Source organism: Antechinus flavipes, chromosome 1, assembly GCF_016432865.1.
Source record: "Antechinus flavipes isolate AdamAnt ecotype Samford, QLD, Australia chromosome 1, AdamAnt_v2, whole genome shotgun sequence".
In the NCBI taxonomy this organism is placed as follows: Eukaryota; Metazoa; Chordata; class Mammalia; order Dasyuromorphia; family Dasyuridae; genus Antechinus; species Antechinus flavipes.
Window position 1 is genome coordinate 654678599 of NC_067398.1, and position 25999 is coordinate 654704597.

The 25999-nt window shown below is 44.5% G+C and overlaps 2 protein-coding genes across 3 annotated transcripts; one reads left to right on the forward strand and one right to left on the reverse strand.

The window, feature by feature from the left end:
• The first annotated feature begins 14740 nt into the window (after positions 1–14740).
• Positions 14741–18843, forward strand: SWSAP1 (SWIM-type zinc finger 7 associated protein 1). The gene is made up of 2 exons (XM_051971581.1): positions 14741–15255; positions 17963–18843. The coding sequence occupies exons 1-2, from the start codon at positions 15007–15009 to the stop codon at positions 18479–18481; spliced, it is 768 nt and encodes a 255-aa protein (XP_051827541.1). The 5' UTR covers positions 14741–15006; the 3' UTR covers positions 18482–18843.
• On the reverse strand, positions 18812–24144 carry EPOR (erythropoietin receptor). 2 transcript variants are annotated; one of them, XM_051971579.1, is made up of 7 exons: positions 23632–24144; positions 21056–21185; positions 20460–20949; positions 20230–20383; positions 20052–20139; positions 19824–19911; positions 18812–19715 (listed from the first exon to the last, which is right to left on the reverse strand). In XM_051971579.1, the coding sequence occupies exons 1-7, from the start codon at positions 23804–23806 to the stop codon at positions 19077–19079; spliced, it is 1764 nt and encodes a 587-aa protein (XP_051827539.1). In that variant the 5' UTR covers positions 23807–24144; the 3' UTR covers positions 18812–19076. The 2 variants fall into 2 exon arrangements, with proteins under 2 accessions (XP_051827539.1, XP_051827540.1); XM_051971580.1 differs by having other exon boundaries at positions 20052–20383; positions 20460–20614; positions 20774–20949; positions 23632–24116.
• Between the last annotated feature and the right edge of the window lie 1855 nt (positions 24145–25999).

Genomic DNA, 25999 nt, shown 5'->3' on the forward strand with positions numbered 1-25999 from the left:
TTTTCAAAGAGGCAGAGGAACTAAAAATAAAATTATCAACATTTGCTAGATTATGGAGAAATCAAGGAAGTTCCAGAAAAACATTTACTAAACGGCTTCATTGACAATACTAAAGTTTTTGTGTGGATCACAACAAAATATGGCACATTCTTAAAGAGATGGGAATAAGGCAGAAGCAAAATGGGAAAATAAAAGAAAGAATTCACCTGAATTCTCCAAGCATCACAAACCTCTCCAAATGCCTTTACATAATGATTCTAAATAAACTCTAGGATGGCAGAAACCACAACAAAAAAGAGAATAAAAAAATTTTCTAGACCCAGACAAATTAGGAGGTTGGCAGGGAAAGATCTATTGCATCATTGTGAGAGTGGAACACAGTCCAGCCTACAGCCCCAGCCCCAGCAAACCAGGAGCAGGCTTCCCAAGCCTCTGAATCAGTAGCAGATGCAGCTGTTTCCAGAGCTCTGAGGTCACAGATGGTAAAGGGATTGAACATCTGGTCTTTTTGTTAGCACCGACAGAGTCAGGATCCTGTTGATTTGTCCATACTCACAACCAAGTTGCAATCCTCAATGGCAGTCCCAAGGCAAAAAGGAGCACTAGCACACCAGCGCTTAGGGACCTTTCTCACATTCTAGGGCAGAAAGGAGTGCTTCTGGTCACTCACAGACAGAGCATAGGCGGAGAAAGTAGTACACCTCTCCTTAGATTATACTATTTTGGAAAAACTGCAAGTCTACAGGTCTTTAGAATATCTTTGAAAACAGCTGTACAAAAACCCTTGAAGCTTGGGACATTATGCCCTCCACCCTGAAAGTAGAGACCTACTTTAACAAAAAGTTAAAAGTCAAGTAATAGACTGAAAAATGAGCAAACAAGAGAAAAGATTTCCAGTCATAGAGGTGACATATTATGGTGACAAGGAATACTCAGAAGATAACAAAGTCAAAGTGCCTACATCCAAAGCCTCAAAGGAAAATATAAATTGGTTTCAGGCCATGAAAAAGCTCAAAAAATTTTAGAAAGCAAGTAAGAGAGGGAGAGGAAAAATTGGGAAGAGAAACGAGAGTGATGCAAGAAAATCATGAAAAAAGATTGGTAAGGAGGCACACACAAAAAAATACTGAAGAAAATAACACCTTAAAAAAAAAGAGCAGGCCAAATGGTAAAGGAGGTACAAAATGCCAATGAAGAGAAGAACACCTTAAAAAGTGTTACAAGAATTTTATTTTCTTTCTCATTTTTTCATGTTTGACTTGATTTTTCTTGTACAGCAAGAGAATTGTATAAATATGTATTCATATATTGGATGTAACATATATTTGATCATGTTTAACATATTGGATTAGGGGGCGGGGAAATGGAACGTAAGATTTTGCAAGGGTTAATGTTGAAAAATTATCCATGCATATGCTTTGAAAATAAAAAACTTTAATAAAAAAATAAAAGATAAAGGGAAAAAGTGTTCCAAGAAATAACTTTAAAAAGAAACAAAAAATAGAAGATGTGAACCATCTAATTGAAAAAAATAACTGAGTAGAAAATTTGACTTTCAAATAGTAACTCTCAAATAGTAACTTTCAAAAAGTAACTAGGAAAGGGAAATTATAAGGGATTTAATAAAGTTAAGCTGTTTACTTTCCTACAATGAAAGATGATACTTGTAACTCATAAGAACTTTTTAACTGAGGGGACAGGTTTGAGTTAAATATGAAGGGATAATACCTTAAAAAAATAAGGAATGAGAAAGGAAAAGGGAGAGGTAAAATAGGGCAAATTATCTTACAAAAGAGGGAAGAAATATTTTTTACACTGGAAGGGAAGAAGGAGGAGGTGAAAGGGAATGAGTGAATCTCTCACCAGAAATGGTTTAAAGAAGGAATAGCATGCACATTCATTTGGATATAAAAATCTATCTTACTCTGCAGGAAAGTAGGAGGGGAAAGATATTTGAAGAGGGGAGAAAGGAGTAGGAAGTGGTAGAAGGGAGAGCAGTTTGGGAGAGGGAATAGTCAAAAGCAAAACACTTTTGAGGAGGGATAGGATAAAAGGAGAGAGAGAATCTGATAAACTGGGGAGGGAGAATAGAATGGAGATTAATAGCATTAGCAAAAGTAACTGAAAAGATTTTTGAAACAAAATTTTCTGATATACATTTCATCTTTCAAACATGTAGAAAACTAAGTCAATTTTATAAAAATAAAAGCCATTCCCCAATTGAGAAATAATAAATATGAATAGTTTTCAGATGAAGTCATCAAAGATATCTGTAGTATATGAAAAAGTATGCTCTAACCTACCATTGATTGGAGAACTATGAATTAAAACAATTCTGATGTATTACCTCATGCTTATTATATTGGCTGATGGAACAGAAAAGAAAGGTAACAATGTTGGAGGGGATATGGGAAAAATGATACACTAATGTACTCTTGGTGGAATTGTGAACTGATTCAACCATTCTATAGAGCAATTTGGAACTATGACCAAAAGGCAATCAAAAATCTAACGATATCATTATTAAGTCTGTATTCCAAGAGATTTTTTTTAAAAAAGGAAAAAGATCTCTATATATAAAAATATAATTGCTCTTTGGGGAAATGGCAACGATTTGGAAATGTAGGGTCTGCCCATCAACTGGGGAATGGTTGAAGAAAGTGTGGTATGAATTTATGATGAAATATTATTGTAGTATAAGAAATGATGAAGAGGATGTTGTCAGAAAATCCTGGAAAGACTTCCATGAGCTAATGCAAAATGAAATGTACTGTATACAAAGTAACAGTAATATTGTAAGATGATCAGCTGTGAACAACTTAGTTATTCTTAGAAATACAGTGATCCACAACAACTTTGAAGACTTAGGATGAGAAAGGCTATCCAATACCAGAGAGAGAGAGAATCTGAATACATATTGAAGCATACTTTTTCTACTTTCCTTTTTTTCCTTGAGGGTTTTTCTTTGTTCTCTTTTTAATAATATGACTATAATGGAAATGTTTTGCATGACTACACATTTATAACCTATAGTGAATTGCTTGCTTTTTCAATGCAGGGGAAAGGGTGTGAGGAAGGGAAGGAATTTGAAACTTAAAGTTTTCAAAATTAATATGAAAATTGTTTTACTATATACTAATACTAAACAAGTATATGAATAATATATTAAATAAATACTAAATAAGAAAAAAAGGAATGGGGCTACCATATCATCTTACTTGTTTCCTAAGGAACCTATATTCAGGTCAAGAAACAATAGTTATAACTGAACATGGAACTAGTGATTGGTTTAAGATTAGGAAAAGAATGACATGGCTATATATATATATATATAAAGCCTCTTAATGAAGGTAGAAGAGGCAAATGTAAAAACTGACTTGAAGTTTAACATCAAAAAAAGTAAGATCTTAGCAACTGGCCCCATCACTTTCTGTCAAATAGAGGGAGAAAAAATGGAAGTGGTGTCAGATTAAATATTCTTAGGCTTAAAGATCATTGTAAATGGTGAACAAAGCTATGCGATTAAAAGACACCTGCTCCTTGGAAGGAAAGCCACGGCAAATCTGGACAGCATATCAAAAAGCAGAAATATCACTTTGCTGATAAAAGTCCATAGTCAAAGCTATAATTTTTCCAGTAATAACACTTGGCTGTGAGAGTTGGACTATAAGGAAACTATAAGGAAAACTGAGTGCCCTTTTTTTTTGGAGACAAATGTCTTTTAATTATACTTAAATATTCACACAAGCCCATGATCTCATCTATGTGGAATTTCCCTCCAATGATGCAAAATACTAAACATTCATATGTATCTATGGTTTCCATGTTTTCCCATACGTTTATCATAGTGGAGTCTATCTAAGGCACCAGAAGCCTTCTTCACTTTCTTCTAATGTCTTGAGAAGAGAGTAGAATACTTGGTCATCCGTGGATTTTCCACTACTATTGTTACATGAGAATCAACACTTTTGAATTGTGGTGCTATAATAGATTTTTGAGAGTTCCTTGGATAGCAGATCAAATCAGTCAATACTTAAAGAAACTAATTTAGGTTCTTCATTGGAAGGATAAATATTAAAACTGAAAATTAAATGCTTTGATCATGTACCAAGAAGATGGGATTCATTAGAAGAAACTCTGATATTGGGAAAGATTGAAGCCAAAAGGAAAAGAGGAATAGCATTTTTAATGTTATACTTTAAACCAACTTTTACACGTTCACCCTCATCAAGAAGCTTCTTAGATCTTAATCATAAATTTTCTTCACTTTCTGCCATTAGAGTGGTATCATCTGCATAGCTGAGATTCTTGATATTTCTCCCAGCAACCTTAATTCCAACTTTTGATCCATTCAGCCTTGTATTTTGCATAATTTCAGCCTGGCATTTTACATAATGTACTGTGCATGAAAGTTAAATAAATAAGATGATAATATACAGTCTTGTCATACTCCTTTTCTAATCTTAAACCAATCAGTTGTTCCATGTTCAGTACTAGCTGTTGCTTCTTGACCTGGATTCAGGCTCCTCAGAAGACAAATAAAATGATCTGATACCCTCATATCTTAGAGAACATTTTGTTGTGATCCATACAATCAAAGATTTTAGTATTGTCAAGGAAGCAGAATTCTGGAATTATCTTGCTTTCTGAATAATTCAGCAATTGTTAGCAATTTGGTTTCTAGTTCCTCTGCCTCTTTGAAAACCAGTCTGTACTTCTGGTAATTCTTGGTTCACATATTGCCAAAGCCTATCTCGTAGAATCTTTAAAAAGAACCTTGGTGGTATGCGGAATGAGTACAATTGTTTGATGTGTGGAGTCAAGACATTCTCATGGGAATATAGCCTTAAAGTATACCTTAATTGTGACTTGAGACTTTATAATAAATAGAGCTATAGCTAAAAAAGTCACAGGTGTTTGTCCCCTCCTGTTTGCCACCACTTCTTTTTCTTATTGTAGTAAGTTAATTTATTTTTAATACACATTGTTTTGTAATCATGCTGGGAGAGAAAAATCAGAGCAAAAGGAAAAAACCATGGGAGAGATTAAAAAAAAGAGAAAAGTGAACATAGCATGTGTTGATTTATATTGTCTCCTTAGATCTCTATACCACCTCTTAATTAGCATTAAGTACCTCTTTTTTATTCTCTTATTTCTGGGTTAGATTTCTTCGATTAGAATATAAGCCTGGACTTTCCCCAAACAATGAGAGACAAAAGGCCAGGTTTGGGGGAGGGCTTCAGGGGCTTCTGCAGTCAGGCTATTTCATCTTGTGTTTTGCAGTTTTTTAACTTTGTGCTCCTTTTACTGACAAATACCTTCTCAGGTGGGAGATGCCCTTTCTCGTGAGACTGTAATAAACCCCTTTTTACTTTTTCTTACTTACTAGTCTCTGATTGTTTGTGGTTGATACTGTTCTACACATTCAATAATTTGAACATTCTTTGACATTGCCTTTAAGATTGGTATATAAATTGATGTTTTCCAATGCAATGATCACTGTTGTATTTTCTAAATTTGCCAGCATATTAAGTGCAGTGTTTTAACCATATCATCTTTTAGGATTTTAAGTAGCTCAGCTGGAACTCCATCATTTCCACTAGCCTTACTGTTTATAATGTCTACTAAGGCCCACTTGACTTAATTGGAGCAATGGTTTACAAGTACTGAAAAAACAAAGCCATGATCACTAAGAATCTGGCTTAAGCAAGAAAAAAAATCTTAATTTTCTTTTATTTAATATGATAAGTAGTTCAATTGTTGACTTGGAGGGAATGTCTCAGAGAGCTGTCTTTGGTCCTGTGCTGTTTCATGTCTTTATCAATGGTTTAGAGGTGAGGTTTATAATATTCACAGATGGTAGAGGGGGTAATTAGCATGTTGGATGACACTTAGGATCCAGAAAGTTCACAAAAGGCTAGAATACAGGACTACATCTAATAAGCTAAATTTTGAAGCTCAAAACTTGAATTCAAAAAAATAAGATACACAACTAAACAATGGAGGAGACATGGTTAAATGAGTCATATGGAAAAGAACTGAGGAGGGGAATAATTAATGTTAAAGGATTGTGGAAAGATGGACAAATCTCTAATACATTGTTAGTAGAACAGTGAATTAGTCCAATCATTCTGGGAAACAGTTTGAAATTATGGAGAGAAATTAAAACAAGAAAAATAATTTAGTAAGCACTTACTATGCACAAGTATGGTGCTAAAAGGTAGGGATATAATTAGAAAAGAAGACCACCAAGAAAGGTGCATTTAGCTGCAGAGCTAAAAGCCTCTAAAACATCCAAATCCTTTAACCCAGAGACTCCACTTCTAGTCATATACCCCAAGGAGGTCAATAACAAAAAGAAATTCATCAAAATATTTGGAGTCCACTTTTTGTAGTAGCAAAGGAACCAGAAACAATGTTGATGTCCTGATGTCTCTCTATTGTTCTAAACCTTTTCTTCTCTCCTTCCCATGTCACTATCCACTCCCACCACCCTCTTGGCTGAGTTATACATCTTCCTTCCCCTCCAAATTGATGGGCTATTCATCAAGAATTCACTTCTCTTCATCAAATATCTCTCTTATGTCAAATGGATACCAAATATCCATCGTCTCCTGCTTTACTCTAATTTGGAGTGCCAGACCCTAATGGATTGTCAGGCTCAAGACATGAGGTAGTTCTTTGGGTTGCCAAGGCAAGATCTCTTTAATTCCATCTCTTCCCATCTTCTCCAGAAGATTACCATTATTATTATCGTAATTTACCCATCTCTCCCTGACTATTGGTTCTTTTTCTGCTTCTTACATTCATTTTACTTGTCATCAAAATTATTTTTTAACATCATCAAAATTATTATTTTTAACATCTCTATTCTGTCCCTAGCTATAGCTAAGAAACTCAAAGCTGACCTGGTTTTCTTATAATTTTCTCCATAATCAAAACTTAATAAGTATTTATTATGTTAATAAAAGGGCAAGAAGAGGGTGAGTGAGAAAATGAAGAAAGGTGAAGGAGAAGGAAAAGGAGAGAAGAAAAGACAGTTATTCAACATCCTATTTTTCTTCTCTCCTAATCCTGATCTAAAACCCTTTCAACACTTTTTCCCACATGTGCTTGTTCTCTGTGGATCTTCTCATTTATTAGCTCAATAATCATCAATGAAGCACCTACTATGTGTCTGGATATGTGCTCATGTATTGGAAAATACAAAACCAAAAATGAACTGATCCCTCATCATAAAGAGTTTACATTCGACTCCTCTATTCAGGGTGAGAGAGAAGGATAGCATGAAATATGATTAGGTCAATGAAGCACCTACTATGTGTAGCTTGTGACTTGAGACTTTATAATAGCAAAGAGAGCTATAGCTAAAAAAGTTGCAGGTGTTTGTCCCCTCCTGTTTCCCACCACTTCTTTTTCTTATTGTAGTAAGTTAATTTATTTTTAATACACATTGTTTTATAATCTGGAAACGTGCTCAGTGTTGGGAAATACAAAACAAAAATGAAATAGTCCTTCATTAGAAAGAGTTTATATTCTTCTCCTTCTCTATTTGGGGTGAGGGAGAAGGAAAGTATTAAATACTACTAGGTAAGTCAGCATAATAGATATGTAACATTTCCGTCCAAAGAGTAGGGACAATTTTAAGCTCAAGCAGGTGTGGCCATTGTTCATCTTGCTATGCCTCTGTAAGCCATCAGGTGGCACTCACGTCACCAGTTGTTTGTGTTTTTCCCTATCACACACAAGCAAATAACCTTGTAATATCACTCAAGCTTCCACACCCCGCTTAGTACTTTCTTTCAGGGGTCTCCGTTCCAATCTGGCGCATAGATGAATTCCAAAAATATTAAATTCTCAGACCTCAGTCTCACATCCTTTTTCAGCATATTCACAAAGAATTCATGCAATTGATATATAGACTAAATCTATAAATGGTAAAATGGAAACAAAGGCAGCTAGCTGGTCCAGTGAGAAGATTATTGGGAAAATCTTGAGAGCAAATCCTGATTCAGGCACTTACCACTGGGTGACTCTGGATAAAGTCAATTAACTTCTGTCTTATTCAGTTTCCTCAATTGCAAAATGGCGACAGAGTCTATCTCCCAGAACTGTCTTGAGAATCGAGTTTGATAATGGTTGTAAAGTGCTTAACATAGGGTCTAGAACATAATAGTTACTTATTTCTTTCCTGAAAGAAAAGAAAAGTTCACAGCAATCCGGGGAGCACAGACACTGGCAAAGTTTGGGTTACTAATGTGTCTGCGTGCTCTTGTGCGTCCTTCTGCTTTGTTTTCACAGGGGGAGCAGAGACAGATGTACTAAAAGATATTTGTAGAGAAATTCTATCAAATATTCTTGATCTCAAGGTCACAGAGAGGAGAGAAAACAATTTACTTCTTTCACAGAGAAGGGAAGAAGGAAAGAGGGAGGAAAGATAGAAAGAAGGAAGAAGAGAGAAAGGAAGGAAGCAAGGAAGCCAGGAAGGAAGGAAGGAAGGAAGAAAGGAAGGAAGGAAGACAACCCCGTGAAACTTCCATGAAAGGTTTCAGGAAATCCCCTCCACACTTCTCATACCCAGTGATTATCCAGTTTTAGCCATGCTGGCAATCAGAGTTAGCCAGGAAGAGCAAATACCAGAAGAATGACCAGAAGTAAAATTTGCAAAAGACTGTTTTTTCTTTCTTTAAAAAAGAAAAGAAAAAGGTCCTGCCATATGCTCTTGATAGAACTGTGGATTGATTCAATTATTCTGAAAAGCAATTTATAATTATGCAAAAAAGTTAGACGATGAGTGAAGACTAAAATCATATCTTTGACCCAGAGATTGCACTACTAGGCATATACCACAAAGAGGTTAGTGACAAAGAAGAAAGATTCCAAATAACCAAAAAAATTATATTTGAAAACACTAAGCAAAGAACTGAAAGCAAAATTTATATATCTATTAATTAGAAGTAGTTTAACAAATTGTAGCACACGAACATAATGGAATATTACTGAACCATAAGAAACAAAATATGTGAAAAATTCAGAAAAGTAAGAGAACACATATGAACTGACAGAATAAAGTAAAAAAAAAAAAAACAAGAAAACAACACATACAAAAACTGCAACAATAAGTTTGAAAGGAAAAAAAACCCAAACGTTGTATATTTATAATATTTATGCTTGAATTAGAAAAGAATTAAGAAAATGCATTTCTTTGCAGAAATGGCATGGAATATTTCATATGTTATGAGGGACTAGCCAATAAGTTCTCAGTCCTTAAAGAATGCATAAATATACTTTGTTTAATATCAATCCACATGGAGGCTTTGGTAAGCCTCCCCCGTTCAGCGCACATGTTAAGTTCTGTTCAGTTTCCTGTTGGTTTACTGTGTAATGAGGGACAGCCTTTGAATTGGGTCATGAGCCTGAACTGAGTGTGCGTTTACAAGATTTGAGCAAGGGAACTTTCATTTCCTTCCCTGATTATTTTCTAGTGAGGAGGAAGAAGTACTCTGAGCTTCTGGGTGGCTGGAGGAGGGCCAACCTTGGCAGATCTATCTCCCCACCAGATCAAGTGCATGGCCATGAATGCATAATACCTCTGTCTCTTTGGTCACTTGTGTTTATCCTTTCCTATTCTGTTGATCTTATTCTGGTTGTAGGTGACTGAGTAGTCAGAAATGACATTGATCAGTTTGCATCTAACTGTGGGAAAAGTCATCAAAGGCCCCCTCAATAACAGGAACTAGGAGCAGCCATTTCTCTGCCTGGTAAGGAATACCCTGAAAAAGTCCTACCTAACTAAAGGGTTACATATCAACTGGGGAATAGCTGAACAACTTATGGAATTTTACAAGGCCATAAAAGATGATAAAATGGACAGTTTCGATGTCAGTTCAATAAACAGACATGAATCAATATTATAGGACAATCAATTCTGATGGACATGACTTCCAACAATGAAATGATTCGGACCAGTTCAATGATCTTGTGATGAAGAGAGCCATCTACACCCAGAGAACTGAGGGAACTGTGGAACACAACATAACATTCTCACTCTTTTTGTTTTTCGCTTGCATTTTGTTTTCTTACTCATTTTCTTTCCTTTTTGATATGATTTTTCTTGTGCAATAAGAGAATTGTATAAATATGTTTACACGTATTGTATTTAAATAAAAATTATAAAAAATAATAAACTGGTGTGAAATGAACAGAACTAGGAGAGTAATTATATGGTGACAGTGATACCATAGGAAAAGTATCTTTAAACAATTTGAAAACTCTGATCTGTGCAATGATAAACCATAAGTCCAGAAGATGGAAGATGAAATATACCATCCACGTCCTGACAAAGAGGAGACACAGTTTCAGGTGTGGTCAATATGGGAAACTGTTTTGCTGGTCTATCCATATCTATTTTGAGGATTTTCTTTTTTTTTTTTCAAAATTGTTCAATGTGGAGGCACAATAAGAAGGAGAAAAAAATAAATACTTGTACTAAATAAATAATTTTAAAAATAAAAAAATAATAACCTAAGTCCTACTAGATCAGCAGAAATGCTGTTTATGGTAGTGCCTACTTCAAGAGGATTCAGTTCTATATTTCCATCTCTCTTGGATGCCTGAAGATCTGGGGGTGAGGGGTGAGGGTGGAAGGGAGGGGGGACGTGGGAAACAGGAAGAACAGCTTCAAGGCCCAAATAGAAAGTTGTCTCACATATGCAAAGTAAACACAAAGTAATTTTAGTGGAGAGAGCCATGACAAACTTATGTGAGTGAAGGGGGAGGAATCAAGAAAGACTTCTAGAAGTAGGAGGTATTAGAGCAGATGCTTAAAAGAAACAAGAGAATCCAGAAGTTGGGGTGAAAGGGGAGTGCATTCCAAGCACGTCCAAAGCCACACTTCTTAGACATGGAATGTTTTGCATGGCAAAATATCACATACGTCAGTTTGGCTGGAATGTAAAGTGTGTGAGGTGGAGTGAGGTGAAATTAGTCTGAAGATAAAGATTATGAAGAGTTTTAAATGGCGACCAGAGGTCTGTATATTTTCTTTCTGAGGTAATACGAAATCTCTGAATCTTGAATAGGAGAGTGCCGTGTTCACATACTTTAGGAATATTCATTGGACAGTTCTTAAGAGGCTTGGGCTGCAGAAGAGAGATACTTGAGTTCTAGAAACCAGTTAGAGTACTTCAATAGTCTAGGTCCCAGTTTTTTAAACTGTGGTTTGTGACCTCATATAGGGTCTTGTAACTGAATGTGAGGGTCACAAAAATATGATTTATTATTAGTAAACTTTTGATTTGTATACCTATTTTACATAATCATATACCCAAGGTCCCATCAAAATTTCTTGGGCAAAAAGGAGTTGAGAGGGGGAAAAATTTAAGAAACCCTGGCCTAGTTCAAAGGTGATAAAGCCTGATTAGAGAGGTGGCTGAGATTTTATGGAAGTAAACCAGTAAGACTCGGCGACTTATTGGAAATGGAGAAGTGAGGTAGAGTAGAAAACTGGCAATGATTCTGGAACTCTGAGACTGGAAACCTGGGTGACTAGAATGAATAAATGAATGAATGTAATATTTATTATGTGCAATTGTTGTTATTGTTTGTCCTTTATTCTAAATTCCAAAAGTGGGACATTGCCATGATCTACAGCCCAACTGAGGCTTCTCTCCCTCTGCATTCATAGCCAAGTAAGTTGGGGTACCACGAGTAGTTGAAGCAATTATTGCCACCTGGCCTGAATGGAGGAACTTGAGCTGAAAGGGAGATCAGAAGCCATCTAATCTGTTGTTGTTTGTCCTTTGTTCTTGAAGAGGAGCATGGCATTAAGAACACGACATGTAAATGAATTGTAGTTGTGTGAGTGAGAGCTGTACAAAGTCACTAGTCTCACTCTCTCCTCCAGTGCCATCTAGGTCCAGGGGCCAGACATATAGATTAGGGCGACTGGAGATGACCCCAGATTCAGTGGGAGACTTTGGCTTTTTAAGATTTGGTCTTTCCTAGATATCAATTTGACTGAGGCAATGACCAATCAGATTAAGGAGAAGTGAGAAATGAGGCAGAGAGGGGACTCTTTACCTAGTCAAAAATAAAATCAATCTGGAATGGATCTGGGAAATCAGAATTTCTGTCCAAAATAGAAGCAATTGTTATTTACTTTCACTCTGAGACATTTAGGGCCCAATCACTATGCTAAATTCTGGGAATACAAATGTCATAGTCTCTGCTCTTAAGGAGCTCACATTCTAAATGAGAGATATGGAAGATTTCAGTTGCAAATCATATGGAAAGGTCCCATGGTCTTTAAGATGCAGCAGCAAAGTAGATGGTAATGACATTTTAAATGTCATTTCCACTGATCAAATCATATCCATTTTTGATATTAAATCACTTGATGATACCAAAGAATTTTAGTAACAAGAACTGGGTCTTCTGTGGGTGGCTCAGAACCCTGGGTACTGCTTCTCAGGATAATGACTAAAGGCAAGGACCTGGAGACATTGCCACTCCCAAGGCTCTTAGGTTCAGAGATCTGAACTGTCTCATCAGGACCAAGGTGATATGGTGGTTATGGTAATGGTGGTCTGAACAACCTGTCATATGCCGCCTCCTATCTTTCCCCAAGGGTACCTTGCTGCTTGCCTGCCCAGTGAGTGATAATTGCTTGATATTTGGTGAGGATGTCTTCCCAGATGAAGGCCGGGCGGTACTCATGGAGGATGCTGCCATTCCTGGGATTTCTATGCTTCCAGATGACTAGAAGGATAGATACCTGAGGGTATCCTCAGGAGAAACAGGGAAATTAGGAAGAGGGGTGAGTTTGAAAGGAAAGATTATGAGCTACATTTGGGACAAGTCAAGTTTGAAATTTCTATGAAAGATTTAGTGGCAGATGTCCAATATTCACTTGGTGAATGCAAGAAATGAAGACTGGGAGTCATATGCAGGGAGATGATAGTTGAACCCATAGAAGCTGATGAGCTCCTCAAAGGAGAATGTAGAGAGAAAAAAGAAGAGGGTTCAGAATATAGTCTTGGGGTCAAATCTACAGTTAAAGGAAGTGACATGGATGATGATCAGCCACAGAGATGGAGAAGAAACAATTATACATTTAGGAGAAAAGGAGAGTTTTGTTGTTGATAATGAGTCGTATTTGATTCTTCCTGGCTCCTTCTGGGACAAAGATACTGGAGTAGTTTGCCATTTCCTTCTCCAGCTCATTTACAGCTGAGGAAACTGAGGCAAACAGGATTAAGTTACTTATCCAGGGTCACACAAATAGTGTCTGAATCTGATTTGGACTCATGAAGATGAGGTCCTCATTATCTGCTCCACCACTAGCTGTCCTACAAAAGGAGAAGAGGATCACAAATATCCAGGAAGGAGATATTTGTCAATAGCATCAAATACAGCAGAGTCAAGAAGAGGGGGGATTGAGAAAAAGTCAATACTCTGGCAATTACAAAAACTCTGGTTACCTTGGAGAGAGCAGTTTCCAATGAATGAGACTGTTGGAAGTCATATTGAAAGTGGCTTTGTAAGAGGAAATGAGAGAAAAATAACAGCTCTTTGAGGAGATATACATGAGATGCTCAAACTTCTTTTGTGCATGCATCACGTGACAGCTCCATCCATGGAGTAAAATATCTGGTTTGCTCACCGACTGTCATTCTTCTTGAGCAACTGGCCCCTTACTTACCTCAGTTCCTTTCTGGGTTTTATAGCCTCGAAATCTGCAGTACCCGCATTGACCCTTAGGGGGTGATAGACTATTCACATCCCAATCAAATTACATGGTGACACTGGCTAGGTTAAAAATTTAACCACGGGATGAGATGGAATATTGGGCAAAATGATTTACAAAGTAAGAAATCTCTAATTTTGGTGGATCGTTTTACCACTAGAAACTCTTATCTCGGTCCCTGATATTCACATGGCATAAGCACTCAATGTGACGTATTTTTAAGAGTGAAAAGAAAAAAAAAAATTGTGTTCCTAACATGGTGCTTTCTGCTTTCAACAATCTCCCCAAAGTCCTATTTCTTACTCTTCCCATTCTTTGTGTATAGTCATTGCTTCCTAAAGAAGGACCACAGAGGCTGATCCTGGAATTAGGAAGACATCTTCATGAGTTCAAATCCGGGTTCAGACACTAGTTGTGTGACCCTGGACCAGTAACTTGTTCCTGGAGAATAAGGTGGGAGAGGCAGGTGTCTGGAATTCCAGCTCAAAGTGTGAACCAGGGGAGTTTGAGCAGGGAGAGCCTTCCCCCGGGCTCGCCATTTTATCCTGAGATTCAGGTACTTCTCCTTCCCATCCTCTCTGTCTATGCTTCTGCTGATAGGGATTTTAGTGATAAAAGGTACTTATTTGATAAAGCCCGTTGTGCCGAGGAATCTTTTCGGTTTTTGTCCTTGTATCTCCAAAGCCTAATACAGTGCTTTCATACAGTAGGTACTTAATAAATACTTGACTGAGAAACAAACAGGAAGAGGCAGGTGAGGGGAAAGGTAGTTTAAAGACATTGGAGAACGCAAGATCAACCAATAAACACTTTGTGAAGTGCCTCCCGCGGGACAGACACTAAGCTAAGCACTAGGGATACAGTCCCTGCCCTCAAAGCGTTTATAACCTAACGAGGGAGGCAATATGCAAATATATGCAAAGCAGCTAAATGCAGGAAAAACAAGAAATGGCTACTGAGGGACTCGGGAGAAGGAACAAAGAGGAGGGGGAAAGGAAATGAAGAAGCGGGGCTCTGCGACCTAAGAGGATGCGGTAGGAGGCGCCAGGGCAGACAGTGCCCCAGATTACAATCGGGTCGGGAAAAAACACGTGGAGTGACCATCCACCGGAGGCGGGGCCGGACAAACGCAGAGGCGCTAGAGGAGTTTAAGTGAACTGAGTCTGAGCCAATGGAACGTTGGCGAGGGGAGGGATCAGCGGAAGAGCAGCATTCTGATTGGTCGTGTGTGAGGCACGGAGGGCGGGCTGAGCGCGGGCATGGAGGCTCTGCAGCTGCTGCTGAGTCCTGGAGCAGGGGTCGGCGGAGAAGATTGTGTAGCGGGGGAGGGGCCCGGCCTTCTGCTGCTAGGGGAGCCGGGCTCCGGGAAGACGGCATTGCTGTTCGCGGCGGCCCTGGTGGCAGCGGGGGAGGGCCGGGGCCCCGTGCTGTTCGTGGCTCGGAGGGCCCTCCAGAGCCTGCCCCCGGGATGGAAGGCCGGAGCTGCCAGGGACCCGCTGAGGCTGCAGGTAACCGGGAGACGACGCTCTGGGATCGGGAGGCGGGGCTTTGGGGTTGGGAGGCGGGGCTGCCTGTGGGCGGGGCTCTGGGTAGAGGCAGGGTTAGGGTTTGGGATTCACAATCCATCGACCGCCCGGTGCTGCGCTACTTGTGGGGGATGTAAGAACAAAACATTCATTCTTGCCTAGTTTGGCCATAGAAGTTCCCTCCAGCGTCTCCCCTCAGTCTGTCCTGCACAAAGCTGCCAAATCAGTACCCCCAGACCCAAATCTGATCACGTCACTTTCGCTTTCAGAAATCTACAGAATTGCACAAATTTCGCATATATTGGCTTTCTTGCAGTCTAGGGGAAGGGGTGGGGAGAAGGGAGGGAGAAAAAAATTGGAGCACAAGGTTTTGCAAGGGTGAATGATGAAAATTATGCATGGTTTTTTTTTAAAGCTTTATATAAATAATAAAGTCTTCTAGGAGGGAGAGGCTTCTTCCTCATTGTCTAAGGCAGAGGAAATGACCTCCTTGATTGGGGTTACTTATCCCCCTTCCTCCCCATCTGGAAACCTTTCTCTGCCTCCCTGATATTTGTTCTTTGTGTTTCAGTCTCAGAGGAAGACTTGACCTTTTTCCATGTTATGACTGACCAGTCCCTCTCCTCAAACCTTTGGTCCTATATCCCCTGCCATCTTTGTTGAAGGAGAAGTCTTTTTTTCCCCCCACTGCCTCAGTCTCTCCCTGTTATGCTCATAGCCACTCTCTGGTCACCCTTATCCTTTAAAAATCCTTCTCTTGACCCTCCCACCCCCTTGAGTCATTATTTCTCTGCTTCTCCTTCACTGCTAAACTCCTAGAATCACTGACATTCACCCCATTTCCTTATTCCCCCATTCACCCCTGAACCTCTGCTTCTAACTACTCCACCTGGGAAAACAACAACAAAAAGCAATTTCTTGAAAGTCATACCCTTGTAAGTCATATTCACAATTAAGTAAGTGACTTAACTGGTCATTGGGTTGGTCTGGTCTCAGACCTCACCCTGTCTGACCTTTTGGTAACAATGGACATTTTCCACCCCTTCCACCAGTGCCTTCTCATGAGCATCCCTTCCCCCAAGCTGGCTGTTGTTCCTTCTCAGTCCTGCTCATTTATTGCCCATCTCCCCCCATAGCGTCCTCCCCTACGCTCCTCTCCTGGCTCTGGATCCCCTTTCCTTTTCTCTTGGCAAACACCTGTGCCCATGAGTTTAGTTATTGCTTTTTTTGTAGAAGGCTCTCAAATCTAGATACCCAGTCCTAATCTCTGGATTCACTCCCACATCCCCAACTGCCTTCAGGACATCTCTATCTGAGCATGCTTCAAACACTGCCTGTCCCAAACGACTGCATTATCTTCTCTGCTCAACCTGCCCCGCCTCTCAGTTTCCCCATTTCCGTTACTACAACCTTTCCAGTCACCTGTTCCCCCAACCTTGGAGCCACTTTTGGCCTCCCCTCCCCCCCAAACCTGTCAGTTGCTCAATCCTATCAGTGCTCCCTCCAGAGTATTTCTCAAATCCCCTTCTCTTTATTCACAGATACCACCCTCGTGCAGTCCCCTCTCCCCATCACTGCTCTCACCTGGACTATGGAAGGTGGTCTTCCCTCACCGTGCAGTCCCCTCTCCCCATCACTGCTCTCACCTGGACTATGGAAGTTGGTCTTCCCTCCCATCACTAATCAGCCCTCACACAGTGGCCAGAATAATCTTCATCAATTTACCAGTCCAAAGGTTCTCAGCCAGTTTTCAAGCTGCCAGCCATTTGTCACATTGGTCTTGTCTGCTTACCTTACATTGCAGCACAAGCGAACCACTGGCCATTCCTTCTGCTCTTTCTTCTTGCCTCTGGACATTTTTGTGGTCTAGCCACCATTCCTGAAAGGTGTTTTCCCCTATCTCCCCTGCTCCCCACCCCTATTCCTCACCCCTAAAGTGGGAATTACAAAATGTTTACTTCTTTCTAACTTTTTCTTTCCCCCTTCTCATTCTAACTTGAATTATATACCATCTGTGCACAGGTCCCAATCTCCCCAGTAGAATGCGTTCCCTGACATTTTTTTTGTGTATCTTCAAAATCTGCTCTCCTGACTTGTACCTAATAGATGCTTAATTAATGTTTATTGAATTGAATTGACGGGATACAAATACACATATGGTGATTAATATGTGTGTATGGTTAAGGAGACCAATTCAACTTGTAAGCATATAGAGCATGTGCTTGTAGACTACGAAAAAAAAAGGACAGAATTTGGATTAGACTGAGGAAAGATGGAAGTTTCTAGTAGAAGGATGGGTCTAAATGTGTGGGAACTGTGAAAAACCTAGGCTGAAAGGGAGAGGAGGGCAGGATAAATATTGCCAAACTTTGAATGCCAAGCTGAGCAGTTTGGGCATGGCTCATTAGGTGACAGGAACCATCAGAAGCTCCGGGGTCAGAGCTTCCTTGCAGTTCTGACACTTGGGATTTTTCCCCTTTCTGGCTTGTTGCAGTTATTTTCTGGAACCACATCTCTGGGGGGCTCAGGGGGAGCTTCCCGGGGGTCAGACCCTCCTCAAGTTACTGTCAAGCCCAGTGATGGAGATCCCATCACCCACCTCCCAGGAAGATCACATCTATAAAGTGCAATCCTTCAGTGCTACACAAATGCTGGCTATTGTCTTCCGCCTTTGCCTCCTTTCTTTCAGAAAATCCACTTCCTGTATCCTCCCTCCTTGCGTGAGCTGCTGCAGCTCCTGAGTTCCATGCACGAAACGACAGCCCAGCCTCCCTCCCTCCTGCTCCTGGACGGGCTGCACGAGTACTTGGCAGAGGCCTCTGGACCCCAGGCGTGGGCCCACCTGGCAGCCCTGCTGGTGGACACGGTCGCCTACTTCTCCGGCTGCTTGAGCAGGGACTGCGGGCTCCTGGTCACCATGCGCAGCCCCACCGAGGCCGAGACGGAGGCAGCTGCCCTCCAGCTGGCAGTGCTCCAGAGATACTTGCCCAAGTGCCTCTGGCTGGGCCCTGAGCCCCCAGACCTGGCCAAGGCGAGGCCTCGGGACTCCGGACACTGCTTCAGGGCCCGCCTTTCTACCGGGCCAGGCTGCCCCAGGCAGGAATGGTGCTTGAGCTTTGGACACGACGGCAAGATGGCCATTTCCCCCGTGCCTTGCCAGGCAGCTGAGCACCCCTCTCAGAAGCCTGAAACCAGCAGCTCCAGCTGAGAGCTTTGGCCTGGGACAGGGGCAGCCTTTGGGGGCCTTGCCCCCTCCCAGCCCCATTGCTGTTGTATCTGAGTGCCACTGTCTGGGCGGGGAAGGCCCCGACATGGGTCTGGGCCCTCTTGCCACTGTTGCGCTCTCTGCTATCTCCAATAAGCTTTCTAGGCCGAGCCCAGGAGTGAGGGGGGCTCCCTGCCCGGTGCTGTGGGCCAGGGCTGTGGATGGAGCCTGGGCAATGGAAGGGGTCGGGAAGAAAGGTGGCTAGAGAGCTGACCCCTCTCATTTACAATCAAGTCTTCTTTTCACATTTCTCTTCAGAAGATAAAACTCACATGGAAAGAAAATAAATTTATTACAAAAATATATATCTAAAAGGGTAAAGAAGAGCCTGCTGGCCAGTGATTTTCCCTCTCCTCCCCTTCCTCCTCAGTCTCAGCCGCCGCCGTGCCCTGCAGCCACGCCGGCCCCCTTCCCACCCCTGGGCCTGGGCCCTCTGGAGGAACAGGAAGGAAGGGGGGAGAGTGCAGCCAGCCTCCTTCCTCCTCCCTCCCGGAGAGCCGCCAGCCCGTCCCCTCAGGTCCGCCTCGGAGGGCACCCACTAGGAACAGGTCACGTAGCTTGGGGGCAGAGGCTCGGGGCTGGGCTGGAGAAGGCTGTTCTCGTACAGGTTGGTGTAGGGGCCCTCAGGTGAGCTGCCAGGGGCGCCTTGGGAGGCCTCCGAGCTGTAATCGGCCGAGATGCCTGAGTCTGAGACCACCAGATAGAGGTACTTGAGGTCAGGGGGACTCGGGGGCGGGGCGGGCGGGGACACTCGGGGGCAGAGCAGCTGAGAGCCGGCATCCAGGACGGTGTACTCAAAGTTGGAGGCGGACGCCCGTTCTTCCTGCTCAGGCTCGAGGCCCGAGGCCCCGGGCCTGGCCCCTGCTTCCCCGGCTGGCTCCCCCTGGGCCTCCAGGGCCCTGCCGGCCGAGGCCCGAAGGCCCAGGGGGCCCCTGCCCGGGGGCCCAGCGGCCGGACTGTGGGGCAGCAGCTTCGTGTCCAGCACGAGGTAGTCGTCCTTGGCTCCCTGGGCCAGCCAGCGGGCCTCTGGCCCCAGCAGGGGCTCCTCCTCCCGGGCCGGCTCGGCGGGGGCTGCCCGGCAGTGCTCGGAGAGGACTTCCAGCCTGGCTGGCGGCTTCTCCAGGTAAGCGCCGAGCGGCCCCCACCACAGGCAGGCGTTGCTCTCTTCCAGCCACAGCTGCAACGACAACACGACCTTAGCCCGGGTGCCCCGGGGGGCCTGGCCACAGAAGCCTGGGGTCTCCCAAGGGGACGGAGCAGAGCCTGGCCAGGCTTCGCCACCTACCTGGAAGTTGCCTCTGTGGATGGTGAAGAGGTCCTGGAACCCGTGCTCCGGGCTCGGGACGCCCGGCCAGAGCATCTGCTTCAGAAACCTGGGGGAGGGAGGCAAAAAAGGCTGCAGGGGCCTGCCCGGGCCCACTCTAGAGGCCCTGGGGTGCGGCCCCCCATTCTGCAGAGAAAAAACAAAGCCTGAGGGTTAAAGGGCTTCCCCAAGGGCAGGGAGGGGCCTTACCTGCGTTGTGAGAGGAGGCCCCCGAGGACCAGCAAGAGCAGAATGGCCGTGAGTATGGCAGACATGCCCAGGATCAGGGGGTCCAGTTCTGGGCAGGGAAGGAGGAGGAGGATCAGGCTGAGTCCCTCTCTGCTCCTCCACGGCCGCCCTCCCCGCTCCCTCCTCCCTGTGGGCTCACCGCCGGCTATCAGCACCGTGGCCGGCTGGGACCAGGAGCTCCAGTAGCCACTGTAGCTGGGCTCGGCCATCTTTGCCCTGACGGCGAAGGTGTAGCGAGTGTGCCCGCGGAGGCTGGCAATGACACAGCCCGTCCTGCCTTCCCGGACGTCCACCTGCGGGACAGGGACAGCCGTGAGGAGGGCGGGCAGGGGGCAGGCGGGGGCCGAGCGGCTGGGGGGGGGCTCTCACCCTCTGCTCCGAGGTGCCGGCTGCTTCCCAGTACTTGACCTCGTAGTGGATGTCTTTGGTCAGCTGGGCCATCGGGGGTGGGAGCCAGTGAAGGGCCACCTGGCTGGGGGTCTCTGTCCGCTGCACTGTTAAGCCGGAGGGTGGGTCCAGAAACACTGGGGGCACAGAGCGAGGGTGTGAGGGACGGGGCAAGCTGAAGGGCCAGTTGGTGGCAGCAGACGGGGGCCGGCCCTCCCCGGGAACCAGAAGCAGGGAGTGGGCCGGAGAGCCGATGGGGTCCTTCCGGGCGCGGGGCCGGCCGCCGTGAGCCATACCTACTTCATTGATATAGATGGTCCGGCGCAGCTCCGTGCCGTTGGGGGTGGCTGTGACCTTCAGCTCTAGGGGGATGAAGCTGGAGGCGTCCGACAGAGGGAACGGGCAGGTGTAGCGCACCGTGCCCCTGCCCGTCCAGACCACCTTCAGCACGCAGGGTTTCCACAGTTCCTCCCTGTGGGGGGGACACACTGGTCACCAAGGGGGGAGCAGCGTCCTCCGCCCACCCCGTCAGGGAGGAAAGTGGGAATGGGACGGACAAAAACCGTGCCGGCCCTCACTCTAAGTGGTAGAAGAAGCTGTAGTTCCTGGGCCCCGGGCTGGCCGTCTCTTCCCAGAAGCAGACCAGGTCCTCCAGTCTCTGGGTGAAACATATGGGCTTCTCTTTCTCCTCAGCCAACAGCAGAGTGACTGCAAGGGGGAACAAGGGAAGGGGGGGCGAGGTTGGCCAGAGCCGGAGGGGGGGCCTGGGCCTTTTCCCCTTCCCACCCAGCCAGTTTTTGTTTCCCTGCTGTCAAGCCTTTCACCCCAACTTCGTCTCCCTGCCTCCCCTTGAAATGCAAACCACACACTCCGATTTTCCCAAAGTTTAGGTGACTTCTCATCCCCTCAGTAATGGGCTTTTGTTTTAAGATCAAATATACACACAAGTCTTTAGAGCAATTTCTCACTCGCCTCTTCCTAACGCTCCAGTCTTTTCACCCCCTGCTCCCTCCCAGAGGGGCTGCAGTCTGACCGTCCCTTTGACCTCCTTTCTGTTCCTCACACATGACACTCTTATCTGACTCATCAGCTCTCATCTCTGTGCCTTTGCATTGTCTGTCCCTGGCGCAGGGAATACCCTCCTTTCTCTCCTAAGTTTTTTGGGATCCCCGGTTCCCTGCAAGACCACACTGTCTGCACAAATCTCCTCTCCCTCCCCAAACTGTAAACTGTTTTACTGTAACTGTAGTTTCAAACACCTCCCACAGAGAGTTACAGTGGTTTAAGAACCAAAATGAAATTTTGTGGAAGTTGACATTTGAACTGGAAGGAAAGACCATTCGGAGTGATGACTTTTGTAAAAGCAGAAGAGACTTTTTATGGTCGTTGGACAGAAGCTAGAGAAGCCAGAAAGAGGATGAAGAAAGCTTTCTTGATGGAATTATTTTAACCTTTATCTTGTGAAGAGAATGATGAAATTCTGAAGAGACTTTGCTTGACACCTTGTGAGAACTGTGGAAACTGAGAATTAAAAAGTCATCTGTAATGGAAGGGGACCTTGGCTGTGATGTCTCACAGTTAAAAATATTGTGACTATTCGAGTCTTTATGCTATTATGATCACATTTTTAATACACCCTATGGTAAATTATCAATATTGAATTAATCCCAGGAGAGTTAGGGTTTCAATACAGAAATGAGAAAAATTTTCCAGGTAATATAATAATAAATAAGATAACATCTAATGAGCTGGAGTGAGCCTCAGAAACCCCACTGATTAAGATTGAAATTCTGTTAATAAAAAACTGTCTAGATTTGTCTAGAACTCAGGATGACATGAATGAACATGGTAAGTAATTTAGAAATCTGAAAGGTGATCGACAGCTTCGGGTAATTGGGGGTACATGTGGATGTGGTCATGTGTGCACACGGTATTTTCTGGGTAGCTGGGACCGTTCCTGCATATCCCCTCTCAAACCCTACAGTCGCTGCATATGGACAAATTCTTCCCCCCTCATCCTGACCCCCTTAGCCCCAAGCGCCCCTCTGTGTCTCAGTCAGCTGCCCCCCTCCTCCAGCCCGCCATGTGTCCAGGCTGATAAGGAAGGCTGCATGGAAGAACCTGTTCCCCCTCCCTCCATCCCCCCCCCATCAGAAACAAGCACCTTCCCCCAATTACTGTGACAGCAGACCTTCCCTCCCACCCCTGGGTGGCTGGGAAGCTGTAAACAGCGGCAGCAGGTAGAGCTCCTGCCCCCTGGGGACCCTCTCTCGGGCACTAAGCTGTTCCCACTAAACCTCCACCCCACCCCCACGCTTCATGGCAGAGACCCAGGCCTACGTCCCAGGCTCCCCATGCTTGTCCAGGCCCGCAGGACCTCCGACTCCACCCCCTGTCCTTGCTCTTTTTCTGAGTCTGGGCAGAAAGCGGGGGCCAAGCCCAAGAACTGCTCCTGGAGCCTTCCTGCCAAGGGCCTGCAGCTTGGGTACCCCTCACTCCCCCCCACCCCAAAATGAAATCACACCGAGCGGGAGGAACTTGGGAGACAGTGCAGTGGGAGAAGCTGAGGCACAAGGGGGTTGAGCACCTCAGTCAGGGCAGGGCTTCCTTCCCCTGGCCCGCTAACCCCCAGACTTTGGGCTTCCCACTGCAGGACAGCAAGGCTCACACTGACGACTCTGGAGTGTGAGAGGGAGGATTCTGACCTCCCATTTTTCACAAGGGGAGCTGATGCCCCAGGGGACGGAGCCCTGCCGGAGCTGGGACTGCAGCCAGGGCTCTCGGCCAGAAGGGCCTCCCAGAAAGCCCCCAAACTGATTCCTGGAGGGGGAGGAGACAGGAAGGCCGTATCGGGGCCCACAGGCGCCCTTCCCACCCAGATAAGGCCAACAGCAGAGGCTGAGGAAAGGGCCACCGGGAACCCGGCACGCCCAGGCCAGAAGACACGCAGTCACTGTTTACAGATTCCCCTGCTGGCCCTCCACCCCAAAGCCTCCTCACTGCCTTCCCCACTTCAGACTGAGGCTTCTCCCGGAGAGCCTGGGCAGGAGCAGGGGGAGGTCGGGGAGGAGAGGGCCGGATTCCTGGTCCCAGGCTTCCTAGTGCCCCCCACCCAGGAGGGGGTGAGATGGGGGGGGGCAGCGCTCAGGCTTACCTTTGCTCTCATACAAGGGCCCTTCCAGCCCTGGCTCAGGCTTCAGTTGCCAGTGGGGTGCAGGGGTTGCCCAGGCGGCCCCTGCGCTGAGCAGAACGCAGAGGGACCCAATGCCAGGCCAGTGGGGGGGCCCGGGTCTTTCCATGGCTCTGGCCCCCCGGGCCTGGCTGCACATCGCCCCCCGTCTCCCTCTCACTATCTGAGGGGGGGGGCTGTTCTTTCTTCTGTCCCTGCCTCCTTGGAGGAGGAGGGGGATGCAGGAAAGTTTCTGCCAGAGGCCACAGCTGGAGCAGCAGCCGCAGCCCCGGACACAGCTGGCAGCAGTGGTTCTGTGCTTTTGGAGGGCCTGGGAGAAGTGGCGGGCAGTGACAGGGGGCGGGGCCCTGAGGGGAGATAAGGGGAGCCAGCGGTGGGGGAAGGGGAGGGAGCCCCAAGGCACCCTCTCGGGGAGGAAAAGCTTCCCTGACCCCCGACATAATCAATTCTTACAATTTAATAAAAATGTCTACTCTGTATGAGTCCCTGGCCATGGTCCCTGGGAAGTGCTGAGTGTGGGGGGCGGGAGGAGGGAAGCAGAATGGCCAGGACAGCCGGCTGTAGTGCACAGCATTGTGCGCTGAGTGCACACCTTTCAGAGCCCCATACTCTGATTCCAAGTCCAACGGGCTGTTTGTGGTGCCATGGACAAAGTACTCAATGTTCTCCTTAAATGCCCAGACCTACTTTTCCGACCTTATCTCCCTGGGCTTCTGCTGCACATACAGGGTCCCTCTTCCCTGGTTCCCCCTCCCTGTGCCTCCGTCTAGATCTTCCTCTGCCTGGGGCACCCACTCATGGAACGCCCATAGAAGGGCGAGAGCCTGCAACCCGTTGGAAAGGGCAGCAGGATTCTAAAGGCCATTTCAGACTCCAAGGCTGTGGGGGGGCAGGGAGGGGTTCCTCCCTTTGGACATATCCCATCTAGTTCCCTCCTAGATAAAAACTTCCAGAGGGATGGATTTGGTGAGAATTTGGAGCAGGAAGGGATCTGAGAGCTAAAGCCCAGCATCAGAAACCAAGCTGATACATATGACTTACCCAAAGGCAATCAGATAAGCAGCAGTAGCAGGATTAGAACTCAGGATTTCTGACTCCAGGCTTACTGAATCGCAGAATTTTTGAATTGGGAAACAACTCATTGGTCATCCAGTCGATTCCAAACATAAAAGTTATCCACACTATAACAAGGGGTCATCCTCTCCACTCTAATTTGATACTTATTAAGTCTATTTCCGATTTGTGTAAGACTAGGTGCGTTCCTAATAGGTGCATTAAATTCGATTTAGCCTACTACTGATTCAACTCTATCAAATTCAGTGATGGGAAGAGTGTATTTTGTCTTTTACAAATTAAAATTTAAGATATTTACTTACCGTTAGTAGAATAGTAATGTGAGTTCATGAAATTCAGAATTCTTTGCAAGTTGTAACCTGCTATCTACCCAAACATCATTCTTATTCTAATCAGTTTTCCTCTTCCCTTCATATTTCTCTTCTCCTCCACTCAATTCCCCTATCCTTACCCTCTTCAATAACTGTTCTTTGTCTTCATTTATCTCAACCTACTCACTTTCCACTTTCCCATTCCATCCTCTCCTTTAATTTGACTCCCAGAACTAAGAGAAGAGGCAAACTCCACTTTTTGATTATTCCTTAACCATCAACCATCCTTTGGTTTTGAGGTTCCTGAAATCCATTTATATCTCCTCCCCATTCTTGTCATCCGCCAACCTCCAGGACATTTCCTCAACATTTTCAGTGAATTCTGTACATGTGTCATGCTCTGTCTTTATACCATCCTCCATAAGCACTGGATTGTACAGATCAGTGATCCTTCTGCCAATCTGATCATACAATTCCTCAACTCCAATCAACAAGCTCTTCCTCATACAGGGCTGGTTCAATATTAGGAAAACTACCAGTATAATTGGCCATATTAATAATCAAATTAACAAAAACCATGTGGTCATCTCAATAGATGCATAAAAAGCATTTGATAAAATCCAACATTCATTCCTATTAAAAACTCTTGAGAGTATAGGAATGGACTTTTCCTTAAAATAATCAGTAGCATCTATTTAAAACCAGCAGTAAGCATCATATGTAATGGGGACAAACTGCAACCATTCCCAATAAGATCAGGAGTGAAACAAGGCTGCCCACTGTTACTGTTACTATTTAATATTGTATTAGAAATGCTAGCTCTGGCAATAAGAGTTGAGAAAGTGATTAAAGGAATAAGAATAGACCGTGAGGAAACCAAATTATCACTCTTTGCTTATGATATGATGGTATACTTAGAGAACCCCAGAGACTCTACTAAAAAGTTA